The 19,220-nt window shown below is 30.7% G+C and overlaps 3 protein-coding genes across 3 annotated transcripts; all 3 read left to right on the top strand.

Moving 5' to 3' along the window:
• Positions 1-3,080: 3,080 nt before the first annotated feature.
• On the top strand, positions 3,081-5,068 carry LOC114186552 (zinc transporter 11). The gene is made up of 3 exons (XM_028074486.1): positions 3,081-3,666; positions 4,234-4,289; positions 4,398-5,068. Exons 1-3 carry the CDS (start codon positions 3,192-3,194, stop codon positions 4,929-4,931), a joined length of 1,065 nt encoding a protein of 354 aa, XP_027930287.1. The 5' UTR covers positions 3,081-3,191; the 3' UTR covers positions 4,932-5,068.
• A 2,866-nt stretch (positions 5,069-7,934) lies between these two features.
• Positions 7,935-10,885, top strand: LOC114187070 (50S ribosomal protein L19-1, chloroplastic-like). The gene is made up of 5 exons (XM_028075194.1): positions 7,935-8,161; positions 9,234-9,485; positions 9,569-9,655; positions 9,753-9,886; positions 10,543-10,885. Exons 1-5 carry the CDS (start codon positions 8,024-8,026, stop codon positions 10,643-10,645), a joined length of 714 nt encoding a protein of 237 aa, XP_027930995.1. The 5' UTR covers positions 7,935-8,023; the 3' UTR covers positions 10,646-10,885.
• A 1,594-nt stretch (positions 10,886-12,479) lies between these two features.
• LOC114187169 lies at positions 12,480-15,405 on the top strand. Its single transcript, XM_028075330.1, has 4 exons — positions 12,480-12,846; positions 13,437-13,632; positions 14,242-14,916; positions 15,074-15,405. Exons 1-4 carry the CDS (start codon positions 12,689-12,691, stop codon positions 15,263-15,265), a joined length of 1,221 nt encoding a protein of 406 aa, XP_027931131.1. The 5' UTR covers positions 12,480-12,688; the 3' UTR covers positions 15,266-15,405.
• Positions 15,406-19,220: the final 3,815 nt, after the last annotated feature.

The following is a 19,220-nucleotide window of genomic DNA, read 5'->3' as shown; positions in this document are numbered from 1 at the left end:
TAAAAAAATTTATGGATTATATAATTTAAAAGTAAAAAAAAATATTGTGTAATAAAAAAATCATGCAAAATATGATTTATGGATTACACAATGTGAACGAAAAAAAACTTTTGAAGTGCACAATCTTAAAGTAAAAAATAACTTTTGTATTTCATGAAAATAAAAATTACTTCCAAATGTGCAATCCAAAAATAAAAAATAACTTTCAGAACCAGAATGTAATTTTAAAAACAAAGTGATAACTTTCATATTATTGAGTGGAAAACCAAAATATGGGGCAGCAAAAAGAAATTGCCCATAAAAGGGTAGAAAACAATGTAGTCCAACACTGATAATTCACAACTAAGGCCTTTACCATTCCCACCCTTCTTTTGTCTCTTCCCACCTCTAAATTTTGTTTAGATTTAATTATGTTTTTAGTCTTTATTTTGATAGTAAAATTTCAATTTCATTTATTTTACTTGAGATTTTATTACGAAAATGGAAATTAAAGATATAATTAAACCTTTTATTTAATAACCTTCGTTTCTCAGAAAGCCCCAAACAAAAACTTGTTGCCATTAAATTTTAAACACAGTGAAAATGCATTTTTGTTCCAGTGTATATTTATTTTAGCACCAGAAAAGTTGCTAATGGTTAGTGCGTTAGTGAATCTATTTGGGTAAATTTATTAATGTGACAACAAAATTGTACAATGGTTTTTTGTTGAATCATTCACCCTTCATTTAATATAACAAGGTAATTATTAATGATAATTTCATGAAAAGTTTGAATAAAAAACGTACATAATGTATCGTATTATTGCAAGCAGATATGCTATGTGGAGGAATAATAGAAGGCATGTTAAGATTACTACAATAATGCACATCCCTAATGACTCATGCTATAAACTTATCTTTTTCTTCCTTTTCACGTCATTATTATTACAAACTTTTTGTGAAGAGGTTATGGATTTAAAAGTAATTTCGTTAGGTTCCTGGAGATAAATATTATAAAAAAAAAATAAGAATTAAATTTTCCATAATTTTTGAATTAAATGCAGAAAAATGTATAAATGATCAACATTTATTATAAACCTTTTCTCTTTTCAGTTTTCACACATTAGTTACAATTCGTATGAAGAGATTATTAAACTAAAAATGGTTTACTTAGATTCCATTAGATAAATATCATAGGAAACAACTAAGATTTTTTAAAAAATCAACTATAAAAAAAATACAATTTATTAATGATACTAGTTAAATTTAAATGATTATTAATCAATTTATTTTTAACAATATTTTTGACATAAAAAATAATATATTCATATCTGAAATTGTTTTAAATTACTATTTAAGTCAATATTTTAATATAAAATTTAATAAAATAAATGAATAAATCAATCAATCAATAAATGAATGAATTTAATACATTAATATAATTTTTTATGTTGAACTATAGTTACTTTTGTTAAATTTAGTTTTTAACAAAAATACTCAACAGAAATTAATACATAGAAATTTATTCAAAAATTTAAAGTATCATCAAAATATAATAAACTAAATATTTTATCATGAATCATATTATAATTGTAAAAATATAAACAACAAATTAATTTTTAATTAATCAATACTTTCAAAATCAATTTCTTTAAATTTAAAAAAAATAATGAATAACCAGCAAAAAAAAAACCATTGAGTTTAATATAAATATATTTTTTTCATATTTGAATAAATTTTATTAAAAAATTAACTTTCTATATAAATAGTTAATTTTAATAGTAATTAATATATAAATTAAAGTTTAAAATTTATTAAAGATAAAAAATAATACAAATTAACCACTAAGAAATAATTTTATTACTAATTATGTTATAATTTAAAGTATAATACATATTTTTTTAACAAAAAATTAATTTTAGAGTTGAATACTTAATAAGAACTATTGAGTAGTGCAAGTGCCAGAACTCAACTTTTCATAGATAAAAAACAAAAAAGAAAACAAAGAAGGGAAATCAAACCTGAATTTCCCTTTTCGGGAATTAAAAGTTGGATATTTATGAACATAAATTCCAGAGTTTGGCATATTCAACCAAAGAGCTATTGGGAGTGTGATATATGAGGAAAGAAAAAGCCTTCATTAGTATTATGAGTATATGAGATTTGTATTAAAAGTGATAACAAAAATTTAAAAACCTTAACAATAAAAAATATAGTTTAATACATTAGTAATTTAAAAAAAAAGGTCAACTAAATTCAATATTTTCTTTAAGACATGTAATAATTATATTAAAAATGTCAAGAGAAAATAACAAAAAAAATAAAAATATCAAGAGAAGACTAAATCAAAGTCTTCTCTCACTCACCATATCTCAATCGTCAATTAATGATTGAAATTGCGTAAACCAAACATTTATTTGGTGTCTGCAGTTACATAATATCAATGAGACTACGGTGACCTGACGCCAATGAAGGTAAGAGAGCAACGTTAAAGTCTACGCAGAAAACGACTCCCAAGTCTACGGAGAAACAGATATAGAAGAAATGTTTTATAAATAGAAACCAAAATTCTCTCCATTTTATTTTAATATATACCATAACGAAAGTAGGTAGAAAATTTCCATAAATACAATCTTAATATATATAATTTGTTTCAAAAGGATAATTAATTTAGGTTTAGAGACAGTTATACGTCAAATTTAACGAAAAAAAATTATAGATCAAATATCGTGCACTAATTTCAATATTATTATATAATTAAGATTCCAATAACTTAAGACCCGTGACATGCGTTGCTTCTTTCGGTACGATTCAGATTTTGTAGTACACACGCTTTCTTCTCCGGTTCACTTGGAACTAACAACACGTTCCGGCATCAAATGAAAAATAATAATTTTGAGATTAAAATGTATTTTTAAGAACTAATTCGATAGTAAACTAAGAACTATTAGGGATAAATATAAGTTTTATTTTTAATTTTTTTACATTTAAAAGAAAAGAAGAATTAAGACGGAAGCAAAACATGATTACGATGGCTTCACCGGTCCAACGTAGTACAAACTGTGTAACTCTCACCTAGGCGCAGTACAAAACTAAGTTCTAAACCTTGTCACCAATCAAAAACAAAGCAACGGTCCCCTCCCATTAAAACATTCACATCCATTTCCATAAATTTTGACTCTTCTTCCTTTCTTCAATTGTAACGTTGCAGCAATGTCTCCTTCCTCACGCACACTCCTCTTCCTCTTCACGCTCTCCCTTCTCTTCTCCCTCCTATGCGCCCATGGCGGCCACGACGACGACGACGGCGGCGGCGGTGATGAAACCGACTCCAACGACGCTCCCGTTAACCTCCACGAGAGGACCTTGATCCTGGCGAAGGTGTGGTGTCTGATCGTGATCTTCTTGGCGACGTTCGTGTCGGGGGTGTCTCCCTATGTGTTGAAATGGAACGAGGGGTTCTTGGTTCTGGGGACCCAGTTCGCCGGAGGAGTGTTTCTGGGAACTGCCATGATGCATTTTCTCAGTGATGCTAATGAGACTTTCGGGGATTTGACTTCCAAAGAGTACCCTTTCGCGTTCATGCTGGCTTGTGCCGGCTATTTGCTCACCATGCTTGCTGATTCAATCATTTCCTCCGTTTTGGCGAAGGTGGGGCGTGATGGAGATGCAGATGTCGAAATTCAAGGTTCGTACTTTCGCTTCTGCTTGTGTTGGCTCGTTGATTGGTATGCGAAAATCAAAATGTGATTCAGTTAGTATTGCTACCACTACTGCTATTAGTATTTGCTTTTTTTCAGAGAATAACTGTTATGTTTTTGGGTAAATAATTATCGAATGGAATAGTAGATATGTTTTCAAAACTTTTTAGACATACCTTTTTAATATTTTTTAAGAACTAGGATGATTAGTAGCAATTTGGTGTTTTTGTTGGTAATTCGTGTAATCAGGGTTTCTGTGATCCATATAGATTGCTAAGAACTTGCAAGTTCTGTGAATCAAAAAGGGTATAAGAACTTGAATCCAAGTTTTTTCCTAATTTTGTCCTCTACTTTTGAGGTGTGATTTTGGATTATAATTTTGGTGGGGAATGAATAATGATTCAGCTAACAGACTGGTATTTTTTTTTCCTAAGACTGTGGTTGTTTTGTTTTGTTGAATGTGTTTTTCATAAGCTGATTGGTTGCTGTGAGTGATGGAGTATTACATATCTCTTATTAAAAAAAGAAAGTAACATTATATTTTAATTGTGCAGGAGCTGATACGAGCAAAGTAAGTGGCAACGGAGTTACTTCTCAGTCACAAAACCAGGTTAGATATTCATGTTTTTGTATCAGTTCAATGAGTTGTGAACAAGGTGTTGTAATTTTAGTGCTTGCCACCTCTTGGTACTAATTTCTTGTTTCTCTGTGGTATCAGAACCATTCCATTTCTAGCACCGATCACCACTTCGCAAGCCCTGCACTTGGCTCTGTCCATTCACTTGGAGACACGATCTTGTTGATTGTTGCCCTTTGTGCACATTCTGTGTTTGAGGGCTTAGCCATAGGAGTTGCTGAGACAAAAGCAGATGCATGGAAGGCCTTATGGACAATCTGTCTGCACAAGATATTTGCAGCCATAGCGATGGGAATTGCACTCCTTAGAATGATTCCTAACCGTCCCCTTGTGTCATGTGCAGCCTATGCTTTCGCTTTTGCCATCTCCAGTCCAATTGGTGTGGCCATTGGAATCATTTTGGATGCCACAACGCAAGGTCGTGTGGCAGATTGGATCTTTGCCATATCGATGGGTTTGGCCTGTGGAGTGTTTATCTATGTATCAGTAAACCATCTGTTGGCAAAGGGATACAAACCGAACAACCCAACAAAGGTTGACTCGGCCTATTTCAAGTTTTTTGCAGTGTTGTTGGGCGTGGGAGTGATAGCAGTTGTCATGATTTGGGACACCTAAGGTTGTTCAGAAGTAGGAGACATACATAATGATAGCTTTAGTTCCAAGATAGCTTCTCTTTGCAGCATATGCATAATATTTTTCTTATTCTGTTTTGATCTTTGATTTGTCTATAGTCATCATGATTTGATGGTGAATACGTTTTAGAAAAAGTTGTGCTAGTTCCTATGATCGAAAAGGTGGCAGAAATTTCCTCAAATGATGTAAAAGATGAGCTAGTATTGTGAAGTACTAACGCAAGTATTGAGAAGAACTAACCTTGTGCTCCGACAAAAAAAAATTTAATAATTTTAAAAAATTGAAAACATAGTTTTTAATTACTTAAAATTGATTTTTTTTTTCTTGTTTGAATTCAATAATTGAAATATCTTAGATTTTAATTTTCTCGTTGGATAAAGTAATTTAATTTTTATTTTTAAGATAATTTTATTTTAAAAATATTTCGATCACTCATCTTTATCCTTTAGTCTGAGTTGGTTTAGGTTGATTTTTTGTTTGGATTGAGTCAGCTCGACCTATGACTTAGGTTGATTAGTTTGATCATCGATTTGACCTTTAGTTCATACTTGACTTAGCTCAACCTTCGGCTTAGGTCCAATTTGGTTCGACCTTCGGCCTAGGTCTAACTCAATTCGAATTTTGACTTAGGCTTGACTCAGTTCGACCTTCGAATTGGGTCCAACTCGGTTCAACACTTTGTTTGGGTCCAACTCAGCTCGACCTTCTCCTTAGGCTCGACTTTGTTGGACCTTTAGTCGGGGTTTAACTCTGCTCAACTTTCAACCCAGTCTGATTCGGGTTGACCTTCGACCGAGTATGACTCAACTTTCAACCCATTATGATACAACCAGTGTTGTTAAACTCAGGCTTCTTAAAGGGATCAAATAAACAATAAATTATTGTAACTTGAGGATTGAAACTCGACTGGTAAGAGTTACCAGTTAAAGAAAATTATGTTCATAAATAGACGTATTGTTAACACTAGTATATAAAGGATAAAAACAACTTGTAATAATAATAATAATAATAATAATTTTAAGTTCTAAACTTAAATACATAAGTCCTTCATAAAAAGAACCAATAAGTAAGGATGATATCTTTTTCTTTCAACACTTGAGCCAGCAGAAGAACTAAGGCAACCATGTCAATAAAAGGATCGCTAGAAGGAACATAGGAGGAGAGCAAGAAAAGATCAACATGACCTATGATCTTTCAATTCAGCGATCATCCTCGCATACTCACTCTGATCTGCACCGTTTACAATCCACCATCCGCATTTACTCATTGGGTGGTCCAAACTTACAAGATCATATGAGTTTACTATCTTACTTGCGATGTTAACAACATTGGACTTAGCTCGACCTTCGGTCGAGATGACTCGGCTCAACCTTCGGCACGAGCCCATTAGTAACTGAAACTTCAACTCGAGCACTCAATTATGGTTCGAGTCAACTTTGCACGACCCTAGGTGGTCTAGATCGACTCGACACGACCTTCCTCCTAGTCTGACTTGAAATGACCTTCGACCTTCGATCGAGACCAACTCAACACGACTTTCTATTCAAATTGAGTCAGCTCGACCTTTGTCCTTGACTGATTTGGTTCAACCTTCGGTCCAAGACGTCTCCGCTCAACCTTTGGTCATAACAAACTCAATTCAACCTTCGGTTCAGACCAACTCAACTTAATTTTTTCCTCCTGTTGACTTATCTTAACTTTTGACTTAAGCCAACAAATTTTGACTTTTAGCCAAGATCGATTTTACTAAGCCTTCGATCATAACTAACTTGAGTGAGTCAACTTGATTGAACCTTTATCCTAAAGTCCACTCAGAATCTTTGTGAGTAAAGTGAAAAACAATGAAATTTTAAATTTCTTATATTTTCAGTAACATTTAAATTCTTTTATTTTATACACTTGATATACCTTCTAAATCTTCTTAAATTTTAATTGTTTCCTAATTACTTTATTTAAACAAATATTTTTATTATAAAAAAATTAAAATTTTCAAATAAATTCATTAGTGGGTAACCAAAATCATTAGAGATAAAGTAAACAGAGAATAACTATACTACTAACATTACTTACATCAGAAGACTATGAAATGGCTTAATTCATTTAGTCTTAGTTGTTTGAAAAAAAAAAGTTGTTGTATAGTTATGATTTAATAATATTGAGCTTTGAAAAATAAGTTGGTTAAAAAGAGAGCTTAAATATGTTTTCCGGTAGTTTAAATTTGAGTTGAGTTTGTTTTTACCTTTTAAATTTAAAGTCATCTTCTTTAATCTTTGTGATTTGAAAAAATAATATTTTTTTTAATATCTTGTCCAAAATTTTTATACCTAGACCTTATTAGAATGAACACTTTAAAAGAAAAGATAATAATTATGTTGCTGAGTGTTTGACGAGGAAAAATATAAAATTAAAATAAACTATATTATAAATAACCTGTATTTTTTCAATTTTAAGAACAAAAAAATTGAATTTAAATTTAAAAGATTAAAATCAATCTTATTGTGCCAAATTGATCATGGGATCCAATTTTATGTTATTTTGGTATTAGGTCTGTTATACTGTAAGTTTTCAGCAAAATGTTAATGTTGGTGTTAATATAGAAAAACTCTAAAGTTTGTATTGAAAAACATTATTAAACAGGATTTTTTCTTAAGCAACAATATACTTTTGAATTTAAGGATTGGAACATACGAGTAACCCCTTTAGTGTTAGACAAAACAATTTACCTAGTGTTGTTTATAATTGAATCTTTATAAACTTTTAAATAAATCTTTATAATTTTTCAATTGTTTCGTCATATTTTAAATTTACTTATATATATATATATATATTAAAATAGATGTTATTATTATAGCTTAAATTACATATTTTAATAAATTTTGAAGTCACCCAGAGATCATATTTTCAGAAATCTATTATCAGAGTAAAAACTAATCTTGACAGCTTAATACAATTTTGTTTAACTTAAATAATACAGTTCGGGTCGGAAAATCAGCCCGACCCATATCATATGGCCAAGCCATAAACCCTAACCTAAACGAAGGGCTTTTCCTTTTCTCTCTCACTGTGTTTTGGTTATGGTTATGGCTTCTCGAAAGCTTTCATCATCTCTCCTCCGACCATTTCTCTGTCGATCTCCGCTGCAATTTCAACCCACGGGATCTTTCCGGTCTTTCTCTGTCCCAAAATTTACCTCTAATGTTTCTCCGATCGCGGTAAGCATCACCTCGTGTCATTCACTTCCTTACACTTTTTTATGCTAAAAAGATGTTGTATTTTCTTGTGATCAGTTGATATAATGAATACCAAAAATGAGTTATATTATATGTCCTCATATGATCTAGATCGAACTTCATGAGTTTTTATTTCATTTCCCTGTCTTACAATTTTTATTTTTTTCATTTTTACGCTTATAATTAAGTATGATATCATTCTCTCACCAAAAGCTACCATTTTCGGTCGTGTAGTTGGTCTCTGCTACATGCTAGGTGCTAAATGCTTGAAGGTGTAGGAATTGATAAAAGAATACTACATACTCCTAAATGTATGTATATTGAAATTGAAATTAAAATACATGATTTATTTTCAAATAAATTTATATATCAAAATCCCATAAATAAAGAATGAATTGAGACTGGAAGAGTGGCATGTTTCTAGTTCACTGAATAGTATTTTACAATAATTATCTGTTTTAGTACTGTGTTTGTTTCTATCAGTAGAATCCCTAATCTCAATCTCAAAAAGTTTGTTATTTGGGACATATAAATAAAGTAACAAAGAAGATCTATTAATAAGATATAATCTTGATCTGTGATTGGGAGATTTGTTAAGTTGAAGATAATAATGTTTACTGGATCTTCTCAGTTTTCTTTATTCTTTCTTGTTAATTATGCATGATTGAGTGGAACGAATAAAGAAGTTTAAAATGACATAACTATCTAGAGCTCGACAGTAGGTTTATTTGAATAAATTTCTCCACGTCACTCATGTAGGAGGGTAAACTAGAAGGAAAAACTAAACAAGCTTCTTCATAACAGAAAATTAGCCTTAGGAGGCTAATTTGTAGAAGTCTTTTCATGTTAGCTTTTTCAAAAGCTAATTTTTAACTTATGCCTAACTAATTTTAGCTTATGGACATGCTTATTTTATTTTCCTAAAAGTTTTTATGGAGAAGTTTATCATTATCCAAGTATGTTTCAGTTTAGTTTTTCGAGAGTGTGACCTGATTTATGGACTTTAGCACAAATTATGTGGGATATCAGCTCTTATGGGTGCTTGCTTTTGTAGATTACGAAATCCCCTCAGACTGGGGCATTCTCAAGATTTGAATGTGGCTATGGTTTAGCCTCAGTTCAGAGAAATTCTGAACTGGGACCATTTAAGAATTCTAGGGGGATCGCACCATCTTTAGCTAGCAGGTATATGACAACAGAGGCACCTTCTGTTGATACTTCTTCTCAAGGTAGTTTGCCGGAGCCTGAAGTTCCTCCTCGTATCAAATTTAAGAGATTAGACAAAACCGGCCGGCATATTATGCAGGCATGTGACTGATCTGTATTGCTTTTTAATGAGAAATTCATCTTTTGTCATTTGTAAAAATGGTTGGTATTTATATTCTTTAGATTTTAGACAAGGAAGCAGTAGAGGAGGTGAGAGGGCAAAGGGAGATACCTGACATAAAGCCTGGTTACATTGTGCAGCTCAAAGTGGTATGAAGGTTTTTTTATTTTCTGTTCATTTTTTTTTTCTTCATGTTTGTTTGATATAGATATATGATCTTTTGTTTACTAACATCTGATATAACAGGAAGTACCTGAGAATAAGAGGCGCATTTCTATTATAAAAGGCATTGTTATTGCCAGGCGTAATGCTGGACTCAATACTACATTCAGAATTAGGAGGCAGGTGGCTGGGGTTGGGATTGAATCTCTATTCCCTCTGTAAGTATGACCTTCCCATATTTTAAGTATAAATGTATTTATACGTGCTATTTGAACTGGTAAAATAATCTTTTCACATTTGTTGTCATTTGATGATTGTGTATTTAAATTGCTTCACTCACCATAAAGATAAAAGGATTATAGAAATAATTACTCGATGTGGTGATAATTATTTAAAATTCTTTTTATGGTGCTGTTATTTGTGTTGTTTACTATTAATCTCTTTTAATTAAATTGTCTAAAGTATTGATGATTGATGCGTTTTTTAAGAAAAAAACTAAAAGGAAGTGATCTACTTTAGAGAAAATTCAACTCAATCTGTAATTTCTCCAAGCATTATCCTTAGGGAAAAAGTGATCTACTTTGCTTCAGTGTACATTTAGACTGTATTTTTTGTTCTCTTTCGTGAGCTTAATTTAAGGTAGTTTTCTGTGTTTGGAATGAGTTGTTGAGTTTGTTATGCTAAAAGGATCCTCTGTTTATCCTCATTTCAGCCTGCCATATGATTTATGTACTATTGTTTTGGGTTGGGAAGAGGGGAGGAGGAATTGATGTGATCTTGTGTTCGGGTTTTTTATTTTTCAGTTGGTTGTGCTTGTAGTCATATTACATAATGGTTGATGCCTGAGATTTATGCCATATGTGAACTATAATAGGTATTCACCTAACATAAAGGAGATAAAGGTGCTTGACAAGAAGAAAGTGAGAAGAGCTAAACTCTACTATCTGAGGGACAGAATGAACGCACTTAAAAATTGACATCAATCTTCATCTTGGTGGACATTTTTTATGATTCATTTCTCATACTTAGTATTTACATTTACATGTGTATTAATTAATTTGCTGCTGTTATGTCGTCAATTAGATTTTTTGTTTTTCAATGTGGCTTATTACAGCCTAAGAATATGGTTCTTCAGTTTTTCTGACTTATAACTTGTCACGTTTTGAATGGTGGGTAGTATCTCTAGTAATAAGAAGTTAAAGTTTTCTTGAAGGCAAGTTTCCCCGTTATGTTACATCTGTGAAAAATGGGCTAGCATACTGTGGATTTTGATTGATTAGTATCTAATTGTCCAATTTCACATTTGTATCGAAACATTGAAGCTATGATAAAATAGTTGCCCCCTTTTATTGGTAGTTACGGTCTCGTTACTATCTGTTAGAAATTTATCAATCCATTCCAGATGGTTACTGATCTACTTTCTGGTAAAGCTACGATTGAGTTGGGATTTTTTAGCCCTAGGAAATTGAAAAGCAAATACTTCTTAGGTATATGTTACTGGAATATAGTTATTTGAAAAAAGAAACTTAGTGTTACGTAGTAAGAGGAAAAAAATATAATTATTTCTGCCTCTGTTGGAGATGCATCAATCTTTGAAAGGAGACGCTCTTTTTGAGCTGTGTGTGCAACTAGCAAACTCTGAGTGTTTAAATTTAAACAAAGACAAAACCTAGGTATAGTATCTTAGATTTTTCTTGGGCTTTTCTTCGATTATAATTAAAGTTCCACCCCGATAATGTTCGTTGATTATTATTACGTACTTTTGTTACAAGAATTGTTGAGCTAAAACTCCATTTTTAATTTGAAAACGGCAAAAACAGTAATACTTTTGTCCTTTAGAAAAATACGAAAGACAAACAAATGAATTGCTTAAATAAGTCAGTAAAAACAAACAATTAAATAATGAAAGTAAAAATTTGAAGTACCAAAATTCAGAGAAAAGAAAAACGGCAAGACATAACATAACTATATTACAAATTTTGATAACTCTTTTTGTTTTTCTCTTCAACCCTCAAAATCAACTATTCATGGTCAAGCTCTCTTTTTTTCTTTTATAATTTTTATGATAGTAATAAATAAGTAAATAAATAATAATAATAATGATAAATAAGTAAATATTAATTGCGAATAAATAATAATATAACTTGTAAAATTGAATACCTAAAAATACATTTATTGTATTTCACTTTCATTTTTTTTTCAATTAAAAATCTCAATTTTATTTATTTTCAACAAAATAAATTTTATTTCCACTCATTTGTTACACATATTCCTCTCTATTTCTTTTTTTTTCTTTTCCAATATGTCTGTTTCGTTCCATTTTACAGAAACAAAGGATCATAGTTTTTTTATAGATGAGTTAATTTACTTAGGAATTAGTTCAGAAGAGTTTTTTTTTTCTATTGTATAATAGACTTTATATATCTAGGAATTACTTTGATAGAGCGTGTAGTCCTGAAGTGTCTTACTTTTGGAGATTCTTCTTTCCAAAAAAATTTAAATATATTTTCGAACTTGTTTTTGTCAATACATATTTATTTAAATATACTAAAACTCTTATATATATTGAAATATTTTTTCTTAAAAATTAATAAATGATTATGTATTTCTATAAAAAATTGAAAAAAAATATTCTTCTACTTTTAATGAAAAATATTGTAATAAATAATGATTATTTCTCCAAAATAAATTAAATCAATTATGCATTAAGTGATATCCTAATCATATCTAGTAGTTGCTGTAAAAAACGGTACATTTTTTTTCTTCAGAATTTAGATGAGGCAGCCACACGTGTGACGGATTCAAAATGCCGCCCAGACTCGCGCTTTAAGTTTGGATGATCAAATTTTTTCATTTCGTCTTCGACTCTCTCTTTTGTTCTCCATTCACACCAAATCCTCTGCGATCCTTCACCAACTATCATCGTCCTCTTCAGATTCTTCAATTTTCACCGTCAATTCCCTTCCTTCTCTCTCAATTACTGTAGTTTTTGCTTAGTTTGGGATATAGGGTTTTTGAGGATGAACGTGGGCGACCTCAACAATGTATGGGAAATCAGAGCTCTGAAGAGGAAACCCGCGGCAGAAGAAGCGACGAAGATGTTGGAGAAGATCGCTAAACAGGTCCAACCCATCATGCGCAAACACAAATGGAGGGTCAAGATCCTCTCTGAATTTTGGTACTTCAAATTTCCATTTTCATTATTTATTGGTTTGTTTGTTTGTTTGTTGGTTCACGTGTGCAATGCCATTCATTTTCAATTACTTGAAGGAGAAAACTTACACCCAGTATCACTGTTTTCAATTACTTGGATGGAGAGTATAGAGTTTCCTGTTTACAGTGATCAGACTCGGACCCAGGACTATTGTTTCGGGTGAAAGATATTTGTTACCTCCTCTGGATGATACCTGTTATTGACCGTATATAAAAGTTTCATTTTTCCTTTGAGTTTTCTGTCAATGGGTAATTAGGGTAAAATGAAGCATTGAAGTTTGAAAGAGTGGAGTTTTCTTTTTGGAGTAAATACCACTGTTTTAATCACTAAAGGTACTAATTAAATTAACAGCCTTTTGTGATTGGAAGTATGAACGTTTCAGTTTATGTGATTGTTGATTTCTTTTAAAGTTTTTAGTTTGAATTATGCTTTTGTTTATACAGGAGAAAATTGTTTTTCATTTGGTGAATATATTTTTATTTTGGCCTGATTTACATCTGTTCACCTTTTAATTTTGGGGGGAGTGACTAAAGAGCTGGTTAATGTGATTGTAGCCCAGGAAATCCATCTCTCCTGGGAGTGAATGTTGGAGCTGGTATACATGTGAAGTTGCGGTTACGGAAGCCAAACAGGGATTTGGACTTCTACCCATTTAATCAAGTTCTTGATACGATGCTTCATGAGCTTTGCCATAATGCCCATGGCCCTCATAATGCCAACTTCTACAAGCTTTGGGACGAGCTTAGAAAGGTTCTTCTTGTTCCTCTGATGTTGTTATAACCTATAAATGATCATTGGGTTTCCTGCATTTTAAAATGCACTCTTTTTGCATTAGAGAAATACCCTCTGAATTTAATGTGACCTATATTTGTCGTATTTACTTTCAAGTGTATTTTTTTAGCTAATATTTTACTGGTTTAACCCTCTAGTTTATCATTTCTTTCCACGCCGGAAGATATTAGCATCGGATGAGAAGATATGTTTGTTTAGCATTTTTATAAGCTAAGATTCCCCGACAAAAATGATAATAATACAAATTAGTAAATAAACAAGTAATATGAGGCCGGAATTTTATTTTCCCAGCAACTTATCCTTAGTTGCTGGTCATGCTAGAAACTGCGGGTTACTAACAAGATAGAGATTTGCAGAATCCGTTCCATTTAACATCTTCTTTTGATGAATCATGTTGTACTTTTCAATAAACAAATATTTTACGTGGCGAATTTTTTATTAGAGGAATAGTTGAATAACTGATGCTTATGATTGTTCTAAATACTCGTGTACCGCTGTGAATACTTAATAGCAAGTTATAAAATTTATGAGCGTCTTTCATATGTACTTGATGTTAATCATGCACAGGAATGTGAAGAGTTGATGGCTAAGGGAATAACTGGCGCAGGACAGGGTTTTGACCTTCCAGGAAGGCGTTTAGGTGGTTATTCCCGGCAACCTCCACTTCCATCCCTCCGTAAAACTGCACTGGAAGCTGCAGAAAAGAGAGCACGATTGGGATCTCTTCTTCCATCTGGACCAAAACGTATTGGTGGTAATAGTATTATAATGAAAGCCCTTAGTCCAGCACAAGCTGCTGCAATGGCTGCAGAACAGAGATTGCAGGATGAAATATGGTGTGGTTCTCAATCTTCCGCACATTTGGATAAGGAAGATGTTGACTATGATGATGCTGAGAACATTGTGCATAAGGGGGAAAATGTGGGAACCTCAAGACTACCAGATAATTCTACTCTACCATCAAAGCTCTTATCTCGAAAAAGAAGTCAGGATACCTCGTCAAGTTTACTTGGCTCATCATCTAGTAGTTCTGAATTAATAGATTTGACTATGGACACACCAAAAAGGGGATCTAAACGAAGTTGCTGTGGATCGGAAACCATTTCACATTCTCAATCCAATTTTCATGAAGGACCTAGTTCGGCAAATTTATCAAGTGTGTCTGTATCTGGTGATAGTAGAACATTTCGTTCTGATGAATCTGGAATGTGGGAATGTACGATGTGCACCCTATTGAACAACGTAAGTATCCAAATATTTTTGCGGACATTATTTTTTCGGTAGTTAGAAAGTATATTATTTTCATTCATTCTTCTAAATATATAATTAGCACTGCCTACTTCTGGCATTAAAAAATAATGACTTTTCTAATCTGTGTGAATGATGTGGATCATTGCAGAAATTGGCTCCCATTTGTGAATTGTGCGGCACTCACCAGCCAAAAGATGTTAGTACCAAATACAACAGTTGGTCTTGCAAATTCTGTACGTTGGAGAACAATGTGAAGTTGGATAAGTGCTCTGCCTGTGATCAATGGAGATACTCTTGTGGTCCACCAGTGTCAACCCTGGCACCTAACGTTGGTACATAGCAGAACTGTGTAATTAGCTTAATGGTTTTTTATTCATTTTTGGCTTTAGTCTTCACAAACCTGCTCCACCTAATTATTTATTGTTGGTTTCTTATTTTCTATGCACCAGTCTAGATTTAGATCATATCTTTTCCCATTAAGCTCAACGCTCCCATCATTTCACAACAGGATCGAAACATCTTTGAACTGTGTCATGATGTTTTCTGTGAGTCAATAAAAAGCAACACGCACAAAATATTCTCAGTTTTAACTGTTGACAGAATTCATGATGATATATAAACTGAATTAATAACTACAGTCCAACACCGTACAATGCTCCAAATATAGGTGCACAAAATTCATTATTGTTACCCGAAGAGAAGTCTAACAAATTATAAAAAAAAGAAGCACCCTTATAAAATATCCCCTTCGCCCTTAGCTGTGGCACTGCAGTTGCAATAGCTCTTACAATATCAATATATAGGGGAAAATCTGGTATCTACAGAGTCAAAGGCAACCAAGTGACTGTATGAATAATGATCAAGACCTGCTTGTATTTTTCATCAACGACAGAGAAATTATCTGAAAGAAAGTTGCAAATATTGTAGCTACAGATCGAAAAGAGAACATAAGTCTAATAGCACTTTAGTGGCAATTTTCTTGGAAAATATGTTATTGAACACAATTCATTTATGGTTTCTGATGGAGGTTGTCTCTGTCACTGTAAAATTCCACCAGGAATAACGGTAGAGGGGGCAAAACAAACATGAGGAAAAGAAAGACTTGTGATGTGTTCTTGAGCCACTCGCTAACATATCTTTAAATGAGGCGTTAGTGTGATTCTTTGAAAATCTTCCATACAGCTTTCCCATTCTTATTGGTTCTAACTTTGAATTACCCGTTCTCCAGTTCTCTTATATATTACTCCATGTAAACAAGAGTGTGAATATATGTATTGTACTGTTACTGATAAAAAAAAATGTCTTGTGCTGTTGAAAATCATGTCATGTTAATTAATCATGTCACAAGGTAGTGTGTGCACCCGTGATAATAAAAAAATAAGGGGATGAGAAATAGAGATCAGTTAATACAAATTATATTTCAGATGTGAAAGAAAAAAGTATAAGAAGAGCCTCGAGCAACAAGAAAAAAAAAAGAAAACTCTATTTACATTTAGACCTATGCTCATCTTTTATAATAATATATAAAGAGATATTTTAAGGAAATATTTTCTTTTGTATTCACATTTTGTTATTTCAATTTTATTTTTAATTATTATTTTATAAATAATTTATCTTTAACGATTATTTTAAAAACTTTTTTTGTTTTTAATAGTTATTTTAAAAATTTTTTTTTGTACATATTTTTTTTAGTTTTACATTTAACAACTATTTTAAAATTTAATTATATATTTTTTATTAATCTTAACTCAAATTTCTATAAAGATTAAAAAATATAAATACACAAATGTGACCTTTCTTGTGTTTTCCTTAGTATTTATTAAATGGTTTAAATATATTTTTGATTATCAAATTATTTTTAAAAATTGTGTATTTGTTTTTAAACTAAATTATAGATTTATGGAAAGTCATATATTCTCTTTAATAAATTGCGGTTAAAATGTTTTTCATCTAACAAATAAAATTATAATTTTTTTAAATGATTTGTATAAAGTACAAGAATAAAACAAGTAAATAGTATAATTTAAGAATAAAATACAAATTTTAAAAATAATTTAAAGATATATTTAATCGTTATTAAATACTAAAGTAATACTACCAGATAATTATAATATGGTTTATTTTAATTATATTTCTACTTCCATGGAATATTTTCTAATTTTAATAAATACTCATCTACTTAATTAAGTTCTGAGTGAATTTCTCTCTATAATTAATTGTTTGTTAAGAATAAGGTAAAAAAAATTAGACATAATTTGTATGATATTTTTAGTTTTGTTTTGTAATTAAAATCAAAGTTTTATTTGAGGAACATGTGTATATTGTTATTTCCATTTAAAAAAAAGATGGTTTAGCACTTATTTCTATATATTGAGTGATTTTATGTTTTCATTCGTCAAGTTAACTAATAAGGATAATTTAATAAAAAGATTAACTTTTATGAAAAGAAAATCTTAAATCTCACTGATATGAAATATATATTGATTTTCACAATTTCAATCCACTAATATTGGGACCAATGGCATGTTAATAATTATAATATATTTAGGAATAAAGAGAATAATATTTAATATGGATCTTTATGAGATGAATTATTTATGTGCAACTTGTTTCTTGTTAATCTAAATTTACTAGTTAGGGTGGAGCTGCATACATAAGGTAAAGTTTAATCAAAATAAATGAAGAATGATTTTTTTTGTTCTTACATTAATAATTTTTAAAACTAAACCTGAACGTAGATATCATTTCTCATTTAATCTTTAAATTTTCTCACCTAACTCACAAAAACATATATCTTCACAAATACAGTCTTAACGATAAAAAAAAGGTAAAATAACTTACATATGAATTAAGATCAGGGATGTGAACAAAGTGGATAGGGTACATGTAGTAGCTCTATGGAGCGGATAGGGTACATATAGTAGCTCTATGGAACAGATAGGATACATGTAGTAGCTCTTCCATACCCTACCTGCTGAATAAATATGTGCTCCGTACCCATACCCATATATGTTGGGTATCATGGGTACCCGTGATTATTTACAAAATTATTTAAAAAATAAATATTTAATCAAATATTCAAATAAAATAAAATATATCATTATGTCATAAATTTTAAATAAATTTCAAATAAATTCAAGTTCATACACGTTCAAATAAGTATAAAAATAAATATAAATGACGTTCAACACAATGAAAATTCTTTAATTAATGCTTTGATCAACAAGTTCACTTCCTCCGATTGATTTTTGGAAAATAAACAAAATAAACAAATAATAAATTTCAACTGCCACGGGCCAAGTATTCTTATTTTGATTCTATCATTTGACAACAAGCATACCATAAACGTCATTATCTATATAAAGTTTGATGTATATGCCCAATCTCAAAGAAAGAAAAGAGAAGAATGTCAAGGAGTGTACTTAGAAGAAGACAACATACTAATACTTGAAGCTAAAAGAATGAAGATAGAAGACAAAATAAGATGTGCAATTTAGAAAATATTAGGTCAGAACATGCGGGTTTCAAAAATACCCGCACCCATGAGTAATGGATATCCATTTTTAATATTTATTTCCTACCCATTACGAATTTTATTTATGAATACTCGCGGGTATGAATTGTTTTGACATTCCTACTTAAGATCATCTTATATTAACTCTAATTTAAGTGAAAATCAATTTATCATAAAAATCGATCATATACGATATTATATCATATTTACTGAATTACTGATTATAATATTTATATTTGTTATAATTAGTATTAGTTAAATACATATAATTTCAATTCAACACCTTAAATCTTATATATATATATATATATATATATATATATAAAATATGATTGAAACTCACATGAAAAAAATATTGCCAATAAGGGAAAATAGGATGACATTATTCAAAGATTCAAATAAGTAAAAAAAAAACAAGAAGAAGACGATAATGATGGTGATAATTAAAATAAGTAAACAAAATAATACAAATAAGTAAAAAAAAATGAATAATTCAATTAATAAAGGGAAATCAACATATGATCGACATGATCCATTTTATAACCAAAATTGCTTTTTAAATTGAATGAAGTAGAAAAATTTCTTAAACACAAAAAAATTCATATAATTTTATTAATGTTGTTATAACTGAATACCTACAATATATATGCTCCATAATTGAAGAGATCATTCTCAATTTATCATCTGATAACCATGTGTATATTATAGGATTGTCAAAATGAATTATTCGGTCCAACTCGGCCCAATTCATCACGAGTTAGTCACTTAGTGAGTCAATTCA

This window comes from Vigna unguiculata, chromosome 6, assembly GCF_004118075.2.
Source record: "Vigna unguiculata cultivar IT97K-499-35 chromosome 6, ASM411807v1, whole genome shotgun sequence".
In the NCBI taxonomy this organism is placed as follows: domain Eukaryota; kingdom Viridiplantae; phylum Streptophyta; class Magnoliopsida; order Fabales; family Fabaceae; genus Vigna; species Vigna unguiculata.
This window is presented reverse-complemented; position numbering and strand designations above follow the sequence as displayed.